This window comes from Drosophila tropicalis, unplaced genomic scaffold (genome assembly GCF_018151085.1).
Source record: "Drosophila tropicalis isolate 14030-0801.00 unplaced genomic scaffold, ASM1815108v1 contig_611, whole genome shotgun sequence".
In the NCBI taxonomy this organism is placed as follows: Eukaryota; Metazoa; Arthropoda; class Insecta; order Diptera; family Drosophilidae; genus Drosophila; species Drosophila tropicalis.
This window is the reverse complement of record NW_027173091.1, coordinates 1-21,921: the sequence shown is the minus strand read 5'-3', so window position 1 is coordinate 21,921 and position 21,921 is coordinate 1. Positions and strand designations below refer to the sequence as shown.

Sequence of the window (21,921 nt, the reverse complement as noted above, 5' to 3'; positions counted from 1 at the left end):
TATGATCCACTATTTCATCGTTTCCCACTATTTGATCCACTATTTTATTGTTTCCCACTATTTGATCCACTATTTTATTGTTTCCCACTATTTGATCCACTATTTTTATTGTGTCCCTCTATTTGAGCCACTATTTATTGTTTCCCACTATTTTATTGTTTCCCACTATTTGATCCACTATTTTATTGTGTCCCACTATTTGAGCCACTATTTATTGCTTCCCATTATTTGAGCCACTATTTCAACAGTATTTTTATTACCGGTATTTTATTTTTAATTATCCGACTGCCATTATTTTTATACCGGCCATTATCTGACAAACCACTATATGAGCCACTATTTCAGCATTTGCCACTATTTGATAAACTATTTCAACAGCATTACTATTTTTTATAGCAGCATCAATAGCAGGCACCGTGAAACAAAAGGTTTTAAAACGGTATATTATAAAAAATAAATAGTTTGCAAATTATACAAGCATTTAAAAACTATACTCAATATTTTTTAAAAGACACTAGTATAATTTTTGCCTTGCACTGTTCTTACCTGTTTCCTTTTCAAAATCTCTTAATTTGTTTTTCCAACTCCCTTTATTTACATCCAGCTCATCATCAAGCTGTTCGTCAATGGCTTTTATATCACCCTAACAACAAGTGTCCAACTGAATCTGTCATAAACAATGAAACAATTGTCTGTTAGCAATAATGTCAATGCTTTTAGGTCGGTGACAATTTGTAAACATTTGTTTAAAATCTAGTACCGAAATTAAATAAATTTTAAACTAATACTTAAACAGAAAACGTAGCTATTAAACAAACGTTAAATACGTAAGTATATCGGTGTAGCTATAACATTAATGCAGACTTTCAGCAGATGTGTCAAATTTGACCTTACAATTGATTATTGTCATACATGGTTCAATGTTTTATTTATTATTTATTCTGCTTGTTTAAATCTACCGGTTAACGTATAAAAAATGCATGTATGTTTTATTTACAGGTCATTACTATTCAGAGCGACATTTGTCATGTTACCAAAAAATACTTATACAAATTTGATATATATCAATTAAATCAATTTAGCTTTTCAATATATATATATATATATATATATATGCCTGTACAGATGTAAAAATAAAGTAGACTTATTTGTATATAAAGGTATCTATACAAATTTTTTGCAATTTTTTATAACCTTTGAAGAACTTTTTAACGGCTTAGCTGTAAAAGAAGGATTTCAATTACATTGACCAACAACATTTTCGCGAAAACTTTTGATTTTTTGCACAAAACACGATTCAAGCGCTTCGGCACACTTGTAAAATGACGACTCTTTTGGGTTGTAATAGCGGCAGTTATCAAAAATTTTCGTCATATCGCCAATAAATTCTGATAGCTTGGAATAGCTATTAGATTCGAGTTTTTTTTCCATCTGTTTGAGATCTGCAAGAAAGAATGTATGTTGCAAGAATAAAAACAATAGAAATCATAAATTAAATGCTTACCCATCGGCTCTTTGATTATTTTATAATAGTCTGGAGCTTCTTCCGGATCAACCGGCTCCATAAAAGGCCAGGCACTTTTATGTGACTACAAAGAAATTTCAAAATGTTCAATGTTGGCGTAAACAAATACATATACTTTACAACTACCTGAATTTGCTTAATTAAGATTTTTAGCTCGCCAACTTCATTTAAGGTTAGACTCTTCATATTAGCTGCATTTGCATCTGTATTTCTCTGACACTCCGGGCAAACATATTCATCAATGAACTCGGCTTCGCTTTGCAATATACCAACACAACGACCATGGAACCAGTCCTGGCATTTATCGCAACAAATATAAAATTGCGACTCATCGTATGGCTGGCGGCAACTGCAATACAGTTGTTGGGTCTCCCTAGCTTTTCGGCAATCACTGCAAATGAATTCTGATAATTTTTTTGAAGCTTCCTCTGTAATGTTAACGCAATCGCCATGAAACCAATTGCTACACAAGTCACAACCGACATAAAACCTATAAAAATTTCAAATGGTTAATATTCATTTTATTATGACTATTTTTTCCAATTTAGTCTTACTTAGTCTCATCATAGCGTGTGCGACAAATGCAATACAGCTTTTCTTTCTTTTTTTTCATTTTCTTTGGCCTACCAACACTGTGTCTATTATTAGGTGCACTGGTTTCTGTACTGAGATTCCGACTGGTTGTTAATTTACCTTGTCTGCATTTATAAATAAAAAATTTATATATATATATGTATATATATATATATATTTTTGTGTTCAAACTTACCGCTTAGTTTCTACATTACGCTCTGTGAGACGGCCTTCAAAGGTTGCTGAGCGTTCGTTTTCACTTTGTTCGTCTGGAGAATGTACGGTCATGGCGCGCACATGTCTCTGCACTTTTGCTTGTACTTCTTCACGAATTTCGTTTTGGAGATTTCTTTCCAAAAGCGAGCGTTTACGTAATATACTCTTTTTAAGAAGTTCCTTATGGCGATCCAACTGCAATTGCTTTTGTTCTCCGAGCGTGGATACATCTTCAACTTGCTGCTTGCGACTACTTTTAAGAATACGGTTGCATTGACCACCGCTTGTCATTGCATCTTGATGACGTTTAGATGAAGGCCTGACTTTCCATTCTGCGTCATCGTTATTTTGCTGACGTGATATAGTCCGTCGTCGGGTAACAGCTACATCAACACTACTACTCCATGTGGGTGATGGCCACTCTTGTTTATGTTCCTCTTTTTTGCGGATACTTTCTAATTTTTCTTCAAGTTCTGGACTCAAATCACCGCGCTTAAGTGCATTTGTAATAGCTGGTCAAAAACGGCACATATTAATTAGGAAACAAAAATATTGTATAACGTAATGCAAGGACACTTACACTCTTGTATGTAGCCACTGGTCACTACAAAGCCTTCCGTTTTTTCATTCTCCGTACATTTACCTATTGTGTCACTATTAGCCCGATCAAACATTTTGTCATGCTCTATGCCGTGCAATGATGATGTTGTTTTAAAGGTTTCGTCGCTGCTTTTGGTAATATTTTGATCAGTTTCGGCACTTCTATTGAGCTGCTCGTGTTTATTGACTTTTGTGGTAGTTGCTGATAATGTGCCATTTTTGGTACTGATGTCGTTAGTGGCTGTAGGCGAGGTAGCGTCGTTGTTGGTCTGCAATAAACATTAACAATGTTTTTAAGCGTTTGATTTTCGTTTAAATGAACCTCAACAAGAAATACATCTTTTACTCTTTGTATTGGCATTAATGCTCTGCGTCAGCTGACAACTAATGTTGGTGTGGTGTTACGTTTTTTTGAGTCAAAGTATTTTTTTAATATAGCCTTTCTAAGCAAATACCTTGTATTAATTGTTATGATTGACAATAACTTGATACGTTATGCAAGTTTAGAAACCATAATTTTAAAAAGCACATTACTATTAAAACGCCGCCACCAACCTAATTGTTCGCAACAAAAAAAAAACTCAAATATTTAGACACTCTTTGTTCGTTTTTATCGTATTACATATGTTTGTATGGAATGCATAATACAAAAAATTTGACCTACCTTGCTTTAATCAGAGATCAGTTGTAGTATTTATTCCAGGCAAACTGTTATAGTTTGTTTTTTGTGGTTGGAGTTGTTGTGGTTGCCGAAGAGATTAACACGAAGTTTGGAGTTGTAGTTGTTGACACGCGAGATTTAAACATTGTATTTAACAGTTTAAGCAGTGGCACAGCAGCATGGATATTATTTTTAAGGGTATTTGAAATTTTGTTTAGTACAAAAGTTAGTTGTTCAAAAAAGTTTTTTAAAACTTGTTTTAATATTTTTAATGAAAATTGCGGCAAAATGGTTTGTAATGTGTTTTGGGTATCTCTAAATTAGTATTGTGTGGTGTACATTTAAGTGTTCATGTGAATTGTTTGTGCATTAATCTTTTTATTTATTTATTACTTTTTTTTGACAAGTGTAGAATTTCTTTTCGATTTAGATGAGATGATTATAAAAATGGTTAAGCCTTTGTGTTTATTTTGTATTTTTTCATATGAAAACTATGTCAAACGCCACTTTTATTTGAGCGTTCACAGGAAATTATAATTTTTTAATTTGCCATTTTTTTCAGAAGACTAGCCATGCCTCTGATTAACATATATATGTTCGGTTTATGATATGTCAGCCAACTAAAACTCTGTGTGTAGGTTAATCTCTTCAGCAATATTTAGTTTCAGATTCTTTTGGTTTTCATATTTTTTGTTTGTTTTATTTCAAAACAATTTTATTTGGCCATAGAAAAAAACCAATTTAATAAGTCTATTTGTTTGGTTACTGAACTGATATCTGATTAAAAAGCATATGTATGTTTTCCTTTAACATTAAGAACATTTCTTACACTGATTTACAACTTTTCTTACGCATTCCGATTCTTGACTACATAAAGTATGTAAAAATACATATATGTAGGTAGCGCTTTTTGTCAACACAAAGGCCAATTTGCAAATAATCATCCAACTAACTCAGAAACAAAAATTCACACAAGGTTAATTTTAGTGTTTGGTAAAGCATATGGGGGGGGTTTGAGAAGTAATAAAAGTCGAAACTTTCATAATGATTAAGATGAATAGTTACTAAGACAGAACGCTTTATCATATTGTTTCGCGATTTTACTTTCTTACAAAATGGGTAAATAATATAATGTGTAAAGTGTAAATTAAACGATTTTGCAGCAATTTTTTATAGTAAATATTGATTTTTGAAATAAATATTTATCGCCTGTCTATTCGACGATATTAGTCTATAAGGAAGGGCATATGCAAACGAAAATTATTCAAATTAGATTTTTAACAGCGATTTCCCTTAAAAATACAAAAACAAACTGGTAAACTTAAATTTGAACATCTAAGAGAATACATACACCACGTATTTTTTTATTCGTTTATATCCATTGTCTAAAAAGTTTACCAGTCACATTTTAAACTCTTTATTTTAATGACAGTATATTTTGATGTATGTATTCTTTTATCCGATGCAACACTTTATCTATCAATAATTAAAAGTATCTCAATTTTACTTCTAGTGTCACTTGTTAACTGAATAGTTTTATATGAAAAGAAACAGGGTTTGTATTGAATAATACATTTTATTGCAAAAAGCGCTTTACATAATTATAGGTACAAGTAACATAGATAGTATGTAAGTATAAAGAAAAAAAATCAAATGTATCCAGGCAAGAAAATCTAAACGCTGCTGCGTATTGTCTAATACTATTGTGCGGGTTTCGAACATTAATTAAGTCACAGTCTAAATAATTGATCATTTGAATGCTACTTGCAAATAAATAATCTCTTAAGACTAATTTGTTATTCACAATCTTTAAACTAAATACATTGGAAATTAAATTTAAATAAAACAAATAAATATGTATTTAAAATTACATTCTATACAAAATTTTAAGTTGAAAGAGCTACCTGTATCTATGTTGGAGAATTTGTTGAAGAATTATGTTGCAAAATTAAGCCTTTGTGGTATGTAGTAATGTTCAAAAATAAGTCTTTGTTTGTTAAATACAAAGCAGATATTTCACTCGAACCCTAAAAGTTAATGTTAGGAATGTATGTATGCATATATACATTTGAAAGTATTTTATGAGTGTCGAAGTTCAAAACATATGAATTATAAGTACCAAACAAAAACTTGTAATAAATAATGCGAAAATTGTAAAGCAATAACATGCTTTCGTTCCTTATAACGTATTAAACGATTAAAAATAGCTTAAATATGAATATTTATGGTAAAGAACATTTAACTTGGCGTTTCGGTTTATAGGCAGCAGGCGGCACAAACGTATATTTCGAAAGCCTGCTCAATTGTTTCCCTATCTCTTTCCCGATTTAGTCTTTGTTTTTTTTTTTTTTTTTTTGTGATTTGGCAATTAAAAACTACTCACTTGTTGGTGGGCAGCCGCCTGATGAACTGGAGTTAACGGAGGTGGTTGCGATTGAGTTGCCGTTGTTGTTTCCGGTTGAACGGCCAAATAGATTTTAGTTGGACCCAAAACACCTAACTTTCCATTGGATTCTTGAGCTAGGTTAAAATAAGAGCGGCATTTAGCTTTATGGTCGGTTTAATTATGAAATAATCTAATACTTACCTTTCATAAGCTGTTGTTTAACCTGCGTCTGCACAAGCTGCAGCTGTTGAGCCGTAAAATCATTGCCAACCAAACCTTGCAATACAATCCGTGGCCCATGTTCTGTTTGTAACACTTGTGCAGTTACACATTTAATGATTGTACCAGGTGGCTGATTTTGAAGGAGACTTTCTTCTACACTTAAAGGCTGCTGCTGTTGCTGCTGATGTGCTGAGGCACTTTCGTAATTAGTTTCCTGCTGTTGCACCACTTGTTGTGGACTATTTTGTATAATACTCGTCTGCTGCTGCGCTTGCGGCTTCACAGGAGACGGTTGACTCTCATGAGTTACGGCCGGTAAGGTAGCATTATTAGTGACAATATGCGCATTGCCGTCACCTTGGTGTTTAATATGAGCTACAATTTGCGCCTGATTGTTGCCCAATGGCTTAACTATGACCTGCTGACCGTTTACTGTCGCTACTTGCAATTTCCCCTGTGCCAACTGTTGGGCCAATGTAGAATTTGGAACAATCACTTGCTGCGTAGATCCTGTCCCAACTGCATCGTTGGCCTCTACGTTTGAACTAGCACTTGGCTGCGTATGAGGTTTCTCTTCTATAATTTGTTGCTGCTGCTGTTGATGCACAACCAACTGTTTAACTATTTTAGTTTGTACTGGTGCGGACGTAGATGTTGACGATTGGATTGTTTGATTGCCTTGCACCACATATTGCTGCTGTTGAGGCTGTTGCTGCTGGGTTTGTATTTGCTGCTGCACCATCTGCAGAGCTTGACTCTGTGGAACATTCCGTTGCGTAACTATTGTTTGCCCAGGGCTAAGAATAATACGTTGCCCTCCAACAACAATGTGCTGCTGTACATTACTTGTGTTAACAATCTGTTGAATGACTTTTTGCGTCGGCTGATTATTGCCTGTCTGATTGACGACAACTTGTGATTGCTGCTGTGTTGACTGTTGTGGTAGAATTTGTTGTTGTTGAACTGATGTTGACGATTGCTGCTGCGACTGATTAGACGAAGCGGATATGATCACCTTTTGGCCTTGTGCATTTTGGCCAACAACTAATTTGGAACCAGGTTGAACAAACACCTGCTGCAGGTTTTGTCCGGAGGAAGCTGAATTTAGAACTTTTGGCACCAATTTTTGAATGGGAGTTGATGTTGCAGTGGGTGCACTTATACTCTGTTGTTGCTGCTGTTGTTGTTGTTGTTGAGCCAATAATAATTTATTTTTTACTTGCGCCAGTGGTAGGGAAATTCGTTGTGAGGACGCCAGTGATGCTGTTCCAGAAGTTGTTTTTGTGGCATGTTTTACAGAAATTTGCTTAATCACAGACGTTGACGAAGTCGCAACAGCGGATGATGCCGAAGTAGAAAGTGATTTGATTGGTACTTTGTTTTTTACTCCTGCAATATTGGAAAAACAAAAATTAAATATTTGTGAAAACATAGGAAACAATTTTTAAATTTGCAAACAAAATTATTTTTGCCGAGAATTTTGGACTTAAGAAATATATAAAAATAAAACACTATCACATTTTTAACATTTCTTACTACGTGTTAGCCATTTTGCAGTTTAAGCAAAATGCCCAGAAAGTTTACCTGCTGTTCCTGCATTCGCCGATGATGTTGTAGTAGTCAATACATGTAATTTCCCATCCGGCATTTGTACTAACTGTTGCCCTGGATTAAGGCCTCGCACGCTTACTTTGCCGTCGGGCCCACGTATGATTTGTACTTTATGTGGTGTGGGCGCCGTAGGTGCTGGCGTGCTAGTCTGTGCAGCATTAGATGTGCTTGACGCTGACGAAGCCGCAGGGGCTGTGGATGTTCCAATAGTAGTCGTTGTTGCGGGGCGAGCACCTTGTGTAACTGCCTGCTGAATAATTCGGGTTGTCCCATCCGGATTCTTAACTATAACACGTCTACTCCCAATAACTTGTCCTTTAACTGTATCGTTAGATGAGATATTTGCAAATAGTAAATAATTAAAATCAATTATTTCAAAAAGCTTACCTCCACCTGTAGTTGATGATCGAGTTACCTCGACCACTTTGCGTTGTTGATGAGCCGCTCTTTGCAGTTTCAATTGTTGTTCCATTTTCTCTTTAATATCTTCATTAGGTTTTGGAGCAAGGAGAATACGGCCCGGTGCACCACTGCCTTGTATTGAAGAGGTAGTGATTGAGTCAAGTTGCCGTGATGCAACTGAACGGGTTACAGCAGACAAGCGTGCTTTTTCTTGTTTCTCGCCAATGAATTTTATTTCCCACAGTTCAAGTTTATCCTCGTCTACCCATTCCTCACTGATTTGTGGTTCAGTAGGCTGTGGCGATTCAGCGCGCTTCCTTTTACGAAGTCCAGAACGGATGGATGTGACCTCTATAGTAATTAAAGAATTAAATGTAAGTTCAAACAATATCTCACAATTGCAATCAAAAAAATTTAATTAATAACATCTAAATTCATCGTTTTTATAATCAAATAAATTAAATAAGATAAAAGTGAGTACGTTCATTCACTCCTTAATGGTATGATGGCACTGTTACGCTTACAACTCATCATGGGTAATGTAATATTATATACTTAATATATAAAAAGAGTTTACTCACCCCTTATAGTCTTGGGCATCTCAAGTGGGATAACAACTTTGCGTCGCAAATAGCTGGTTTTTTCACCATAACGGCCGGCATGGCGAAGTTTCAATAATTCCAGGGTAACAATTTCCGTTTCAGTAGTTACTTGATGTTTTCCATCAGTAGACGGAGGCTTGGCAATCATATCGTCCCAACGCAAGCAGGACCATAAAATTCGTAATTGCAACGCAATGCTGGACAGCGATGTAGCATTTGATGTGCGATATGACCAGCATGTACGGAATAGGGGACGCGAACATTGATATTGCCAAATAGAGTTATTTTTGGCGGCATGGTGAAAACCGTTGGCTGCCGACTTGCCGGCCAAGCGAGCCAGTTTGAGCAACTCGTATCGTGGGAGTACCAATAAACTACGCTTTTGTTTATGAGTGAGGAAATTCGAGATAAGTGGATATCTGTCATATGTCGGCGATGTTGCTGCTTTTTTGGCGACATTGATCTTATTTTCGTTTTCCGACTTAATTGCCTGTTCATGCGCATACAGCTTGGCGACATCACGATGAAGATAAAGGCGTCCACGGGTTGAAGAGGCACTGTAAATGCGCTCTTTACCATTTTTGAAATACTCACGATCATACTTTGTGCTGTCCTCACGTTTAACTGGACGGGGAGTAATGGGAAACCGACGATTTTGCTTATTTAATGGTATATCTTTGTCCAATGTCTGGTCAAGTACATCTTTGGTACCGATATATGCTTTCTTTGACTTTTGGTTGCGCTTTCGCCGAGACCCGACACCGGAAATCGTATCATTATCTTCCACATTAGCATTAGCCATGTTAGTGCCAGTTATATTAGCCGCAGCTACTAAAGAATCTTCAGTACTTTCGATTTCAACATTGCTGCAGACATCCATGTTTTCGATATAATCCATTTTGTCAGATGAATCCTGTGTGTTTGAGTCTACGGCACCTGGTACCTCTTCCTTCACGACAGCTACTGTAGCAGCAATAGCGCCCATCTCCGACTCACTTAACAAACTATCGCTAAGCAAATTATCAGTAAACAATGTTGCGTGGGATCGCGCCTGCTCCCAATCTTGTAGCAAATCCAAAGGGGCTTCCATCTCAATAGCAAGTTTAGCGTCATCAGAATCATCAATTGGTATTGCTTGACTTGTGTCTCCTTTTCCTCTTCCCTCTGTTAATTTTTGTTCTAGAATGGAAGAAGGCTTTTTTAACCGCCCCCCAAAATAGCTGCTACTGTTTCTTTAGATCCATTTCCCGCAGTATGTGCTTTTCGCAGCAATAATAAGAGCTCCTTTTTGGCTCGCGCCTTTTGCAGACAAAGCGGCGAATAGCAAGTATTTTGGGTTATTTGGGAAACAGCGTTTGAATTTGTATTGCAGTCTCTGGTGTAGCATCGGAAAGTCTTTGCAAAGCGATTGAGTTGACTAAATTGTAATCGAACAGTCTGAATTTGCTTAGCCAACGAATTTACAAGGTCAAGATTAACATTTGATGTCGTACCGACAAGTTTCCCCCCTGAGGATTCAGTGAGTCGCAGCAATCTCTTTTCTAGGTACGTTTGTTTACCATTTACTCCAGAAACTTGTATGGGTGTGGCTAACTTTAATTCAGTCGATTCCACCTTTGTTGCAATTTGCTCTTCAGCTTCGGCTAGCTTTAAACGTCTTTCCAGTAAATCATCGAGTCGCCGGCATTTACGCGCAACTTTTGGATAATATATACGACCTGGAGCATTTAAGGCTTTGCTTACATCGATTTGTCCTTTGACGTTATTGCTTACATCATTTATGACTTTAACATTTGAGTACTGTTCCGGCAATTGCGGGTGAGGACATTCTCCACGATTCTCGCACTGCAGCATAAAACGTCGAGTTCGTGGATCAACTAATATTATTTCGTTAACTTTTTGCTCTTCTTCCCCCATTGTGTAGTGCACATATATTCGACTAAAGCCAAGAGAATTTGAGCGTCGGGATCTAGCACGCACGCCACATCGTCGACTACTTGATAGCCAGAGCCAGCCCCACTGGCCGTGTACACGATATTCCTCGCCTTTTTGTTTCCATACTTGATGTTTCAGTCCTAAAGAATATTTTATATAATTAAATGCCAATCGGTTGCGTTCTTCTTCATCGTCACGCTCGCGTTTTTCACGTTTCTCCAACTTCTTGCGCTCCTCACGCTCAGCACTTGTAATCCGCTGGAGACTGGTGTGACCAAGTTGTTCGTGCCAAACATTAGCGAATACGACACTTTTCAATGACGATTGAAACAGAAGCAAGACTGCAGCAAAATCTGTGGCGCGTCGTGCGTTCATTACAGCATTATTCCATATCTTTTTATTGAGCATCCAATTAGGATTTAAAAAGGAAGCTGCAATATTTGACTCAAAATTGATTAAGGTCTGACGTAGGGTTGTTATCATATTATCAGGTGTTCCCATCGTGATGCCAATCCATTTAAAGTCAGAAGCTGTCGTTAATGAAAACTTGTGTGATAAATGGCGTCGTTTATCACGTTCTTCATTGCGCTGTGGTTTATTTAGAGCTATTGGATTACTTGAATATTGATTAACATAGCTTTTAAATCCTTGATCCATTCCAAGTTTAAAATACAATGTACCGTTATTCAGCTGATGGGTTTTTTGACGCGTAACCATTTTATTTCCAATTTCATCTGCTTTTTGAATATCGTCAATTTTGTCATCCGGCGTCTCTAAGTCTTCATCTAAGGAATTGTTCGAATTGCAGGCTTCCTTTCTTAGTAATTCTTGAGTAGTGGTTTGCTCAATATCCAAAAGTGTCCTCTTGTTCGCGCTATGTTTATGCTCATTCGTTAGCGACAGAGTCAACTTCATTTGACGCTGGATTTCGTCTTTCCGTTCCATCAGCTGAACATAAAGCCTTGTCTCTAACTCCACTGGGTCAAGACGCTTTAATAGTAGTTCCAGTTTACTTGTTGTGCTGTAATACCAACAGCATCCACTGCTGCCTATGTCCAGGTGTTGTTCCTCAACAAAAATGCGGCGAGCAATAAACCAGTATTTTCGTCCATGTCTATCAATACCCAAACTATCATGTCGTATCAGAACACCCTGCTTTTCCTGTTGCAGAACACAATCGATTACCCCACTCACTTTGTGGGAACGACAAAGCCCGCACTGCCAATCCTCTGTTGGTACATCGTTCATAGGTGGGTCAACGCATTCTAAATGATACACAGCGGGACAGGTCTCACAGCATAACAAATCGCCTAGGCGATGACACACGCGACAATGGTCATCGTAGTGTATTGGGCCTTCCTGCAACATAACATCGCGAACAGAATTTGCTGTTAGGAATTGATCAGCTAAAAACTGCAATACAACTAAACGATTCTCGACTCCTGTATAGGGATATTCGTCACGACCGAGAATTGTGTAGACACTACGATCAAATTCTTTATCACTTTCCACATAGCTTCGCAAAACCTCTGGCCAAGTAATGGCATCAATTAGATACAGGCTTATATTCACAGTATCCTTCTGATCCAAAGGTCCGAAATGAGTGCCTTGTGCATCTTCTTCCCGTAAAATCGCCTTAAGTAGCATTATGTGAACATCGGTAAGCAGAGCGCTCTGTTCTTCGGACACGAGAGCTGCACAGAAGTCTTCAAAGCGAAAGGGCGAAAGGCGCACCAAATGTCGGAATCGTCTTAATACTTCGTAAATACTAAGGGCTTTCAGAACATGCTCATTTCCAATAAATAAATCTTCCGAAGACTCGGGCAACTCGAGTGGACCGAATTCTCGACCCTCCTGCAACCATATGGGATCTGGACTTGGTGGACGAGGTGGTCGACCAACTCCACCATTTTGTGTGAAACTGCACACAGAGAACTCTGATTCACTTTCATTGCCGGCTTCCAAACTTTCATCATCACTTGGTGTGAGGAGCATATCATCTTCGTTATAAGATTTATCATCATCAGAATCGCCAAAATCCGATCCATAATGGTACTCCGATTCGTAACCTGTCAATAGAAAAAACAACAAATATACAAATAGGCAATAAACGATTTCTACATTTCACGTTAAAATTTAACAGTTCACCTCTCATTCGTTTAGCCTTTATTCTGGACATTTTTCTTTTCTACGCCGATTTACTCGCAACCGCTAGGTATTCAGTTGTCAAAATGAATAAAATTGATTAAGTTTGTAAATAAATGTAGAATATATGACCGACCAGCTAGTTAAATTTCTCAGACAAAATCTGAAAATTACTATAGGTTTTTTTCGTTTTGTATGTGCTTCAATGTTCAACATTGACTGTACTCTCAAAGGCTACTACGCGTTCCTATTTAGCTAAAATTTTACATCGTTTGCAAATATGTACATATGTACTTATTCCTAATCATTTTGCTACCAGGGTCCCTGATATACTGATTTGATATACAACTAAAATGAGAACTCAAATTTGAATGTAAACAGGGCGGCATTTACCTTTTCTAGCCGAGCCAGAGTAGCTACTGTTTGCATTGGCGTTCACATTGGACTTCCTTCCGCGTCCCCTTTTGTTAGCTGTGCTCCCACTTCCACGACTTCGATTGTGATTGTTATTACTGCTACGGCTGCATTCGTCACTTTGTGGAGAAATTCCACGCGATGCTGATGGCGTGCTTGCCTGGGATTTGTTGTTGCCCTCGCTTAAATATTTTGGCTTCTTGAGCAGCTGATAATTAAAACGGCCCGATGATGAACGGTCATTTGGCGTCTTTGGCGGGCGACCACGTTTACGGCTGCCGCGTCCGCTCATTTTTTTATATAGGAAAACCGTTTACTGTGTAGCAATGGTAATTGTCGTTGCTGCTCCGTGTTTTTGTATTTATTTAGAGTTAAAGTTACCCATTAAATCTGTGTTGATATGAAAAAAAAAAAAAACAAAACAAACATTGATCAGATTGTAAAAACAAATTCGACACCAACTGTATTTAGGCAGACTTTCTTGCTCGCACTCATACAAGCATACATTTTGGTTAGACTTGAAAAAATCGATAAAATTTGAAAACCAAAATGTTGGCATAAATGTATGCTTTTCATTTGAAAATTGTTCAAAATTAACGTTTACCCTCAACCAAAATATTGAGTCCCTTAGACGATCTTGGCTCGATAAACTATGTGATAATTTTTTTTTCTTATGTGGGGGCTGAGTTTCACACACGCACACGCAACTAAAGCCAACGCACATTTTCATTGTCCGCCATTTATAAAACAGTGAAAATTTTTGTTAAACGGATAATAAAAACTAAACGATCGCACCAATATGTAGATTTTCGTTTTTACACCTTACCTAGTATAGGGAAGGCATTGTAAATGTTTTGCACAATTTATTGTATATATTTAACTACTTTTTAGAAAACTGCGAGAGCAACTTTTACCTTACATTTTAGTTCTGAATAAACTAGTGGTGGCGTACAGTCGTGGTAGCGACGGAGGCACAGGTTATTCAAAGAGATTCTGCACTCTCCCTATCAAATGACGTCAGAAGCTGCTTTGTTGGTATAATACGTTTTAAAACGTATAAGAAAAATATTTTAGTTTTTTGTGACGTCACACGGTTTGAGCTAACACTCTCTCATTCACTCACTAAATACAATTTTATGTCTTCTACTGTTTAAACCATGACACGAAATGAGCCAATCATAGCAGACCTTTTATTTTCTATTGCCCTAAGAGCCATCTGGTAATCGGTTTGTGTACTGATGCGCACATAGTTGCACGCGCGATATATGCAGGGTTGTATTGAAAAAAAAACAGTATCGTAAAAATACCGGTTTTACCTTGGCAAAATTTACCGCCACCATTGTTTTTAAATTTTTAATGGCGCCTTGGCGAGTTTAATATATTAATATTTGTTCTCTGCAAGTAGGTTAAGCTTCAACCTGTAATAAAAATATGTTTAACGAAGACAATATAATTAAATACAATAGTATATTTTACTGTTTGTACGTGCATACAATCATTTACAAACACCTCTTATTATATCAATATATATTAACAAATATACATATTTGTAAATGGGTTGTATATTCTTTTATTTATATTTTACTTTCAATTACTGTAGCAAAAATATTTTTTTTTTCTGAGCAATAAAATTTTTGCAAGAATACCCAATATGTGGATCTTTCCAAACAGTACTTGGTTTGCGTATCTTATCAGTTCAGTCTCTCATGAAACAGGCACTGCCTAACGGGCTGTGGGCGTTAATTTCGCTAGTACTAGTATTACTTCATTGGCATTCTAAGCGCGACAGCATTTCCATACCATAATGATTTAAATTGCGTTCGTGAATATTTGTGGCTAAAGAAAACAAATTTTATAAAAAGATATACAACAAAAATTTAAGTTTTGCGCGCGAGTAATTTAGAATTTGTCTGTCAAATAGATGCAGAAGTAGATTTTGAAATCATAATAATCTTGCTGATCTGCAGAAATATTCTTTATCTGTATTTAACAATATATAAAATAAGTGTATACATACATATGTGTTAGTATCTTGAGCATACAAGAAACTGTCGTCATTTTCATTCTTACGAATAAAAAAAACCCTACATATACATATGTACATACATGCATTACGTTGTGACCAGTCTACCGAGATCACCGTTATCTACCGTACCTCTTTGATTTAAACCTTATCATTGTATATTTTTTATAAATTTTATCTCAGATAATGTATGTTTATATACTTAGTACTATTATATACATACATATCTATACATGTATATCTATATACCTGTATATTTACTTGAATAAGTATCTAAACTACAATAAATATATTATTTGCCTGTTTTGCCATAGTGGGAGGAGATTCTTTTACGAGCACGTTGCACACTCATCAATCTGACGTCATGTGTTTTACAATTAAAAACTTGTGAAGCATTTGTGATTACGTCTTATACTCTAACACAAAAGGGTAAGTTTGTTTTTACATAATTTTTGTCCTGTGTAGTTGTGGTTATATGCAGCATAACCATTCCACATACACATAAAACAGATCTTAAAACGAAGATCGTAATCTAAATTTTAACATTGCTTAACTTATTTTCGTTTAACAAGAGGATATCGAAACATACATATGTATAGTATGTAATTCATTCTTAATGAACGTCAAAATTTCTTGGCTCTTACTTCATACATACATGCAAATAAAGGTTAAATGTCTTTTGTAGATTTAAACACAACTTTAAAATATGAGGTGGTCAAATCTCGCAATTACCATTTTACTCATAGTAATGCCTAGATCGCCCCCGACACGGGCACAAAATATGGATATCGATTATCAAAAGAATATAAGGTAAATAAAGAGTAAATAAATTATAAAGGATAGCGCTATAATATTTACCTCTCCATTTAAAGTATCGATGCAACATTCACGACTAAGCAAGTCCCTACTTCCACATCCATGTCCCAAAAACAACAGCCAGTTGACTGCAGTCAACGGGAAAAATCCCGCATACAGCCAATATCCTCATCAACTTCACGCTTGCGCAAATGTTGCCCACTTGGTGAGAATTTGGACATTTATCGTGAAAACCAAAGCGACTCGATGTGCGACAATGGCATCCTAAATTTCGAACCTCCAATAATAAGCGCTGTGCTGTTTGATAACTGCATAGAGGATTTAGAAATAAACACGGTTTTGAAATACGACATAGGTAACCCTTGCAATTTGTAAGTACATATGTACATATGTCAGCAGTCCTCCTAGTCTTACATAAGTGTGCGTATCTTCAATTGTAGTAAAAACTTACCTTAATTTTAGCTCACTTCAGTACGACGATGAAGGCGATGTTTTTTTTGTATTGCAAGACGGCTCGTTGTTAATCTTAGACAACGAATCCTATACGGTCGAACAAAACTACTGCCTCGATGTCGATAAATCAGGGCATTTATTTGCATTCACATGCATTACTCAGGTCGAGGAACACATAGCATTCGCTAAGGTAAAAATCACAGTTTTTAATAAAGTTAATAATTCAAATAATTTTTTTCAGGTAGTCACTGTGGCTGTTTTAATGTTGATATCAATGCCGGCCCTGCTCTTAGTTAGTTATTTGCACATTTCTCTACGTCTTTTGCGAAATTTACATGGACTTTCCTTAAGCTTGATGTCGTTATGTTTAGCTTCTGGATACTTTGTACACTCAGTAGTGCATATTTATGGTATTCCATCGATGGGTTTTATTGGTTACGTAATACAATTTTGCATACTAAGCTACTTTTTTTGGTACTTATGTATATGCTGTAATGTTTTGTTAAATATTTGGTACAAATTACCATGTTGTATTCAATTATCAAAGACTTGGACAATGGTTAATTTTGGATGCTATTGTTTTGTGTCATTTACTGGACCATCAGTTCTAGTTTTCTTAACCGTTCAAAAGGGCTTGCCCGGTATGCCTTCATATTTTTTACAAGGGTTATCCGAATCTATAAGGGAATCACAACGGTACTTTATTCCTCCTGTGTCCACAATTCTTTTTATAAGTTTCCTGGTAAGCTTTGCATTTTTTTTAATGATGAATAGCGAAATTTCAAAGCCCACTTCACATTTAGGTTAATATAGGAGCATTTTTTGGATTTCAACGCATTGACGGCTATCTACGTGCTGAAAAAGAAGACAATGCGACATCTAACACAGTGATGTTTGATCAGCAGAAATACGAAGAGGTCAAAAAAGAGTAAGCAGTTTAAAATATTTGATTGATATATTCTGAAATTGTCGTCTACGTTTTATTTTTTTAGCGCTAAATGCATAAGTTTGTTGGGAATCATTATGATCATATCGTGGTTACTTGAAATGGTGACATTTTATTCAAGCTCTGATTCGATTTATTTGTTCCTTTGTGATATGGTGAATGGCTTACAGGGTGTCTGGGTCCTGTTGATATTTTTGGTAGTGCGCAGACGCCGCACAATTATACTTCGTTGGTGGTATGATCGCGGTTCCCATACGATTCATGCTGTGGATACTGAGCTTCAGGTGGTGAATAAAAACATAAATCCTACGTGAACAATATATTTGCATATAAATTGTTTATTATATTAGATGATTTTTGTTCTTTTACTTGTATGCATACGTAAATTGTCATTGAGTTTAAGAGTCAGATTTCGTTATAAGAATGACATACCAACTATGTTGTAAGAATATATAAATAGTGTTTGGTTCGGCTACTTGACGGCAATTCTAATGGTAATTGATTAGGTAATATTAAGAATAAATAATTTTGCATACGTGTACTGGTTGTGCAGCATTGTAACATGCATTATAATACTAGGCAATGTTTCTGTATATATATTTTTTAAAGATCTTTTGTGTCATTTTTATATTTGTGTGTAGATATATTTACATATTGTATGCAACGTATATAGGATCTAATTGATCCGCAAGAAAACCATCACGTAAATGCATGCGCTGCTTCTCGCCACGACTGTTTATGGGCACTACACCTGAAAAAAAAAAAAAAAAAAAATCAAATAACAATTTATAATGTCTTATAAGTTTCCAGAGTAACCTACCTGGATCTACAACGACGACAACTCCCACGATTAATTGATGTTCTTCCAATACATTATTTGTGACTAAGGGTACTAAATCCAACGCTTCAGATTCGTTACCATCTAATTCTACTACTACAACTAATAAATTAGTCCATGTAAATACGGCACTGCAAATATATTAATAATTTTAATGTGATTAATCAAAGAAACTTTTAAGCAACAGCAGACAAAACATACCATTCAGCAATTTTTTGTGACAACGAAGCACTGAATTTTCTATATCTATTGGATGATAGTTCATGCCACGTAGAGAGATCACTTCATCAACAGCTCCGACTACATACACGGCATCGTGCAATTCCTGTTCATTGCTGGTAACAGCGCCACCTCCGCTTACTAAGCTGTGCTCCGAATTCCCACCCAATGAGGCATTAGAAAAGTTCAGCTGCAGTTGACTCATGGAATTCAAAGATTCTGTATCACTGTCACGACTTGCCACGCTTGGTGTTGTCTCATCCAATATAGAAGCTGCTTGTGAACATTCCGTACGCCGTAGAAAACCCAAGTAACCGGTACGTGCGTACATCTCCGAAGTGGCACCAGTGACAAGCTTAGCATTAAAGTGATCATTATAATCGGTCTCATCTCCATAAATCGTAAAATATCCATTGGCATTATGCGGGGCTTGTACCTTTTAATACAAAAAGAAACAAAATTATTATGGAGTAAATAACATTTTGCCATATAAATATACCCATATTTCACCCAAATGCGAATCGCCACAGTGTCCTTTCGTATCCGGATTAGCAATGATAACTTTTACACCAGGCAAAAGCTTTCCGGATTCAATTAGACATAACGAATTTGGTGCACCACGCTCCACCAATGCCACGCGGTTGTTACGTAATGCCCTCAAATCAACATAAACCTGTGCGCTTTCAGCTGAACTAGCACCTTGTACGCAAATAGCTGGGTTTACTCGACATCCAAATGACGTAGAAACACAACGTGTATTTAATCCCAATGCCTGGAAAAGCTTACAAAACTGCTGCGTGAGCTGGACTCGTGGTCGTTCCTCTGCTACGACCACACAGGTTCGCACGCATCGTAAATCCACATTTCGTTGCTTTAATAAAGGTATCGAATTACTTAATGCTTTGGTGCAAAGCTCTATGACGCCATAGGAGCAGAAGGTGTCGCGCACACGATGCTGCGACAGCGTTGACAACCACAAACTTGGGTTTGCTTCAACCTCGTAAGGTGCTATAAGTATCGAATGATGGCCGCTATATACACCAATCAGAGTCCACATTACAAATCCCAGGCCACAGTAAGGATCCAAGCACAGAGCTACATGTCGTGATGGGTAAAGTTCACAAGCCAATTTTAGACTAGCGCATAGACTAGACAGAGATCTAGAAAAAAAAATTGCAGATTCAATTATAAAATATATTTTGCAAATATTTTTTATAAATTTATTTGTGGTTTGTGTAAGTTAAAACTCATAATCTAATACTCTCGTCAACCGATTACAAAACTCTAATAAATCTGCTTTGTTTCCTTTTGCCTTATGTATGTATGTATGTATGTATATATAATGTCCATACTATTTCTATCTCTCTCACTTCTACGTTTACGTTTTGTTGGCATGTTAACAAAATATAAATTCAAATCTTATTTGCGAAACATCAAGTAAATTAATGAAATTGTGAATTAAATGAATCTATAATTGCAATTTCTATATACGCATTTCCTAATTACCCATAAATCAAATTATTATAAAATAAATTCCATATAAATCGGCTTGTTATTAAAAATTAGCGATATTTTATGACTTACCTATGTGTTATATTAACACCACTTAGACGTCCACAGGTTGATACGCTGAAATCTAGATAGGCACTTGAGTCTAAAGAGACTGTGGCTATTCCAGCTAATTTTCGTTTTGGATTATCATCAATATCTAATATTTGTGGCCAAGTCTTTGGATCGATCGAAGTGGCTGCCTCACGCGATTTGAGTAGCTTTATAATTGGCTGTATGGAGAGGACAATACCGCTTTTCGATACATCAACAATCATGCGCACAGTAGGTAAGGTAGTAATTAAATTTTGAGGATGTGGTGGTCTTATAGTAATAGGTATGGCTCCTAAATACAGACATCCATAGAAAGCACACAGAAGATCTAGACCGGGAGGAAAGATAAGTGCTGAAATAGGAAAAACAAAAAACATTTTTTGATTTTGGTCGAAATAAGAAATTTACAATATTAAAACAAAAGAAAAAATGTTAAAATGTGTTAACATACATACCAACATGATCGCCTGGCTCAATTTTTCCGCGCTCCTGCAATAGGGCAGCTATTTTTTCAGCTCGTTTATGTAGTTCCGAACAGGTTATAGTCTTAGCAATGGCGCCTAAATAAGTTTTTGAATAATTAATTTAAATAATGTGTATATAGGTGCATATAAATTTATTCGCAACTCACCTTTCGAGTTTAGTAGCGTAAAAATAATGTGATCTGGTGAAGTATTGGCGCGCCAACGTAATACACCCGTAATGAGCTGAGGCTGTGTAAGGAAAAGTTATAAACATAAGACTTAAATACCTCTTTAATAGTACAAGTTAAAAAAAAAAGACTACCTTGCGCTCAGTATCCTCGGCTAGTCCAACCTCTCGTCCATGTGCTACGGCCAAACGATTTCCCTGCACTAAATTGCCAACCATCACAGAGGCTGGTCCTACACCCGTGTCTGTAATACCACAGCCAGAGCTTAGTTTTGCAGTTGTTTGCACACCTTTTTGTTTTGAATGGTTAGTAGTATTATGTATGATTTTTTGTTTTGTTTTTTTTACAAGGATTTTTTTTTTACGTGGATTTAAATTTTGTTTGGAAATGATTAATAAAAGCAATGTTTCGGTAGTATTTGTTATATTACAGTGTTTATGTTAATATTTAAAATTCATTGATTTTGTGAATGTTGTATCAATATTAGTGATGATGGTGGGTATTGTCGTGGAAAAAGTAGTAGTAGTAGTGGTCAAGAAGCAATCGCAGCATTGTTGTTGTGTTGTTGGTGGTTGGTTAAAAAAAGAGGAAAATAATATTTGTATTTTATTTAGGTAAATAAAGCATAGAAAGACCAACAAAGCCGATATTTGAAACATATTTAGATACTGCAATAAATCTCAAGTCAGGGAAGGTACTCACCTTGATGCAATTCCCGAGGCTTTGGCAGATTTGTAACGCATGTATGAGGACACATTAGAACATTTGCTGGATGCAATGACCCTTCTAAAAAGCGACGTCGCGCTTCACACAAATGTATTCCACCCAGGGGCGTTTTCGGCAAATGATTTGGTGGCACTAGAGCCAAACAATAAATGCCAACCTGATGTATTGAATCAACAGCTTGTAGTACACGTGACATCCAATGGAAACTTTCTTCTTCAGAGCAATCTGGTCGCTGTTCGGCAATTACACATACGCGTTCATCTCTTAGCACTTTAATACTAAATACTGCTATTCGACCTCGGTAAATAAAGCGCATAGGTTCGACAGCGAGAACTGTGGCTATAATGTCATCCG

At 36.4% G+C, this 21,921-nt stretch overlaps 3 protein-coding genes across 6 annotated transcripts; 1 reads left to right on the top strand and 2 right to left on the bottom strand.

The window, feature by feature from the left end:
- Window positions 1-900: 900 nt before the first annotated feature.
- E(bx) (nucleosome-remodeling factor subunit NURF301 E(bx)) lies at window positions 901-14,255 on the bottom strand. Its single transcript, XM_068292201.1, is given in 14 exon segments — window positions 901-1,442; window positions 1,505-1,589; window positions 1,652-2,015; window positions 2,080-2,223; window positions 2,295-2,826; window positions 2,895-3,183; window positions 5,959-6,095; window positions 6,163-7,572; window positions 7,768-8,115; window positions 8,182-8,547; window positions 8,778-10,002; window positions 10,005-12,802; window positions 13,272-13,682; window positions 14,119-14,255. Coding segments are annotated over 13 exon segments (8,217 nt in total). The 5' UTR covers window positions 13,585-13,682; window positions 14,119-14,255; the 3' UTR covers window positions 901-1,236.
- Window positions 14,256-15,074: 819 nt separating this feature from the next.
- Window positions 15,075-18,517, top strand: mthl14 (methuselah-like 14). Of its 2 annotated transcripts, none has more exons than XM_068292199.1 (8): window positions 15,075-15,315; window positions 15,630-15,744; window positions 16,001-16,125; window positions 16,188-16,502; window positions 16,594-16,774; window positions 16,826-17,326; window positions 17,388-17,512; window positions 17,577-18,517. In XM_068292199.1, exons 3-8 carry the CDS (start codon window positions 16,022-16,024, stop codon window positions 17,842-17,844), a joined length of 1,494 nt encoding a protein of 497 aa, XP_068148300.1. In that variant the 5' UTR covers window positions 15,075-15,315; window positions 15,630-15,744; window positions 16,001-16,021; the 3' UTR covers window positions 17,845-18,517. The 2 variants fall into 2 exon arrangements, with proteins under 2 accessions (XP_068148300.1, XP_068148301.1); XM_068292200.1 differs by having other exon boundaries at window positions 15,256-15,274.
- On the bottom strand, window positions 17,851-21,915 carry LOC137578617 (disco-interacting protein 2). Of its 3 annotated transcripts, none has more exons than XR_011032717.1 (9): window positions 21,544-21,915; window positions 20,976-21,130; window positions 20,821-20,902; window positions 20,645-20,749; window positions 20,172-20,541; window positions 19,087-19,747; window positions 18,570-19,023; window positions 18,351-18,499; window positions 17,851-18,281 (listed from the first exon to the last, which is right to left on the bottom strand). XR_011032717.1 is itself a non-coding variant. In XM_068292197.1 (9 exons), the coding sequence occupies exons 1-9, from the start codon at window positions 21,881-21,883 to the stop codon at window positions 18,178-18,180; spliced, it is 2,379 nt and encodes a 792-aa protein (XP_068148298.1). In that variant the 5' UTR covers window positions 21,884-21,915; the 3' UTR covers window positions 17,851-18,177. The 3 variants fall into 3 exon arrangements, 1 of the variants encoding a protein (XP_068148298.1); XR_011032718.1 differs by having other exon boundaries at window positions 20,976-21,085; XM_068292197.1 differs by having other exon boundaries at window positions 18,566-19,023; window positions 20,976-21,085.
- Between the last annotated feature and the right edge of the window lie 6 nt (window positions 21,916-21,921).